Source organism: Malurus melanocephalus, unplaced genomic scaffold (assembly GCF_030028575.1).
Source record: "Malurus melanocephalus ecotype Western Australia unplaced genomic scaffold, MMel_1.1 scaffold_98, whole genome shotgun sequence".
In the NCBI taxonomy this organism is placed as follows: Eukaryota; Metazoa; Chordata; class Aves; order Passeriformes; family Maluridae; genus Malurus; species Malurus melanocephalus.
Window position 1 is genome coordinate 1,743,287 of NW_026623330.1, and position 1,569 is coordinate 1,744,855.

General features: G+C 51.8%; 1 protein-coding gene across 8 annotated transcripts in view; it reads right to left on the bottom strand.

The window, feature by feature from the left end:
• BPTF (bromodomain PHD finger transcription factor) overlaps positions 1-1,515 on the bottom strand; it is a 49,468-nt gene extending 47,953 nt beyond the window's left edge. For 5 of the 8 annotated variants that reach the window (XM_057368873.1, XM_057368870.1, XM_057368868.1 and 2 more), the window contains exon 1: positions 1,017-1,276. In XM_057368873.1, the coding sequence (XP_057224856.1) occupies positions 1,017-1,212 (196 nt within the window). In that variant the 5' untranslated portion in view covers positions 1,213-1,276. Of the gene's footprint in view, positions 1-1,016 lie in introns of all 8 variants that reach the window. The other 3 variants (XM_057368872.1, XM_057368874.1, XM_057368877.1) reach the window with 3 other exon arrangements.
• Positions 1,516-1,569: the final 54 nt, after the last annotated feature.

Sequence of the window (1,569 nt, forward strand, 5' to 3'; positions counted from 1 at the left end):
AAAAAAAAAAAAAAAAAAAAAAAAAGGAAAGAAAGTATTATAAGCTTGACCTCCATTCTGGAATAAGTTCAAATAAATCCAAAGTGCTCAAGTTTAACTAAAACAATTTTTGAAGCTTGGTGAATGAACCAATTAAGGACAAACATAAGWGCAGGCCTTAAAAATTTCCCAAATTTTCAATTGGAATTAAAAACAAAAATCACAATTAYGTTTAATGAATTTTAACCCCAATGTGAGTTTTAAAGGTTGCTATACCTTAACATAAATGCAGTATTTAAATGCAAGACTTCTGACTGAACCTCCACCTTTTAATCTTTGTGTTGAACTYAAACTAGGTTTACATCCTTGCAATGAGGCCCTGTGCACTTTTCCCCAAACTATAACAATGCAATCTCCATTTTGAACAATGCACCTCATTTCCCTCCTTGGAAAGCTACTTTTGTGTTAAAGCCAGTAAATGCTGGATCCAGTTATASCTCTGATCTCAAGAGCCTGAAAATTCTCGGTGTTTAGGGTTTTTTGCCTTTTTTTTTTTTAAGCCACAGCAACTTACATGTGCTTCCTTTCCTTTCAACATCAAGTTCTATTTGCAAGCACAAGCCAGCCTTTCCTGTATTTAACTGAAAGGACCTCTTTGCAAGGCATGCCTCTCCTTTCCCTTGTTTTTAAATTTAAAGTGAATGCTCCGCACACTTTTGACATTGTTTGCAACTCGCCTTGATGGATCTCGCATTTCTGCGGTCACCAGGTTCCCCATGAATATTTGCAAAGCATCCCCTTGTTCCAGCAAGTGCCGCCCGCCCTCCCTCGCTCCTCTCCGTGCATGTGTTTGTGAGCATCTTCCGATGCTCCCCGCGTCCCCGGGGTTGCCAGTGGTTATTTGCATACCCCTGTCCCTGGGAGTGCTTGCGGGCATCCCTCACATCCTCGCATCGGAGCGCGGACCGTATTTGCAAACCTAGAGGGAGCATGTGGGGTGCCCTCGACTTGTTTGAGTTCGCCCACGGACTCTCTACCTGGGGTGCTGCTGTAGGTGCTGTGGCTCCTGAAGCTGCTCTCAGTGCAATAACTGGCATCGTCTTCATCCTCCATCTCTTCGGGGTAGTCAGAGTCGTCGTCGTCCTCCTCCTCCATTATCTCCTCCTCCTCTTCCTCCTCGGAGTCCTGGTTATCCTCGGGGTCTCCCTCCTCCTCCTCCTCCTCGGACACCATGCTCTCCTCCTCCTCCTCCTCGCTCTCATGATCGTCGTACACCACTTTGCTGATGCTCCTCCTGGACGAGGCAGCCCTGCCTTGGCTGTTGCAGCTGCCTCCTGCGCCTCCTCCTCCCCCTGCTCCTGCCGCCCCGGCCCTGCCCCTGCCCTTACCGCCGCTGCCTCCCCCACCGGGGGTGCTGCCGCCGCCGCCGCCCGCCTTCCTCTTGCCGCCCCCCCTGGGCGAGGCGGCGGCGGCGGCGGCGGGCGACGAGGCCTGGGCAGCGCCGGCTCCCTTCTGCTTGGGCCCCGCCGTCTCCGCCTGGGCCGCGGCCGCCCACCTGCCGCGGCTGCTGCCGCGCTGCCGGGAGCGCAG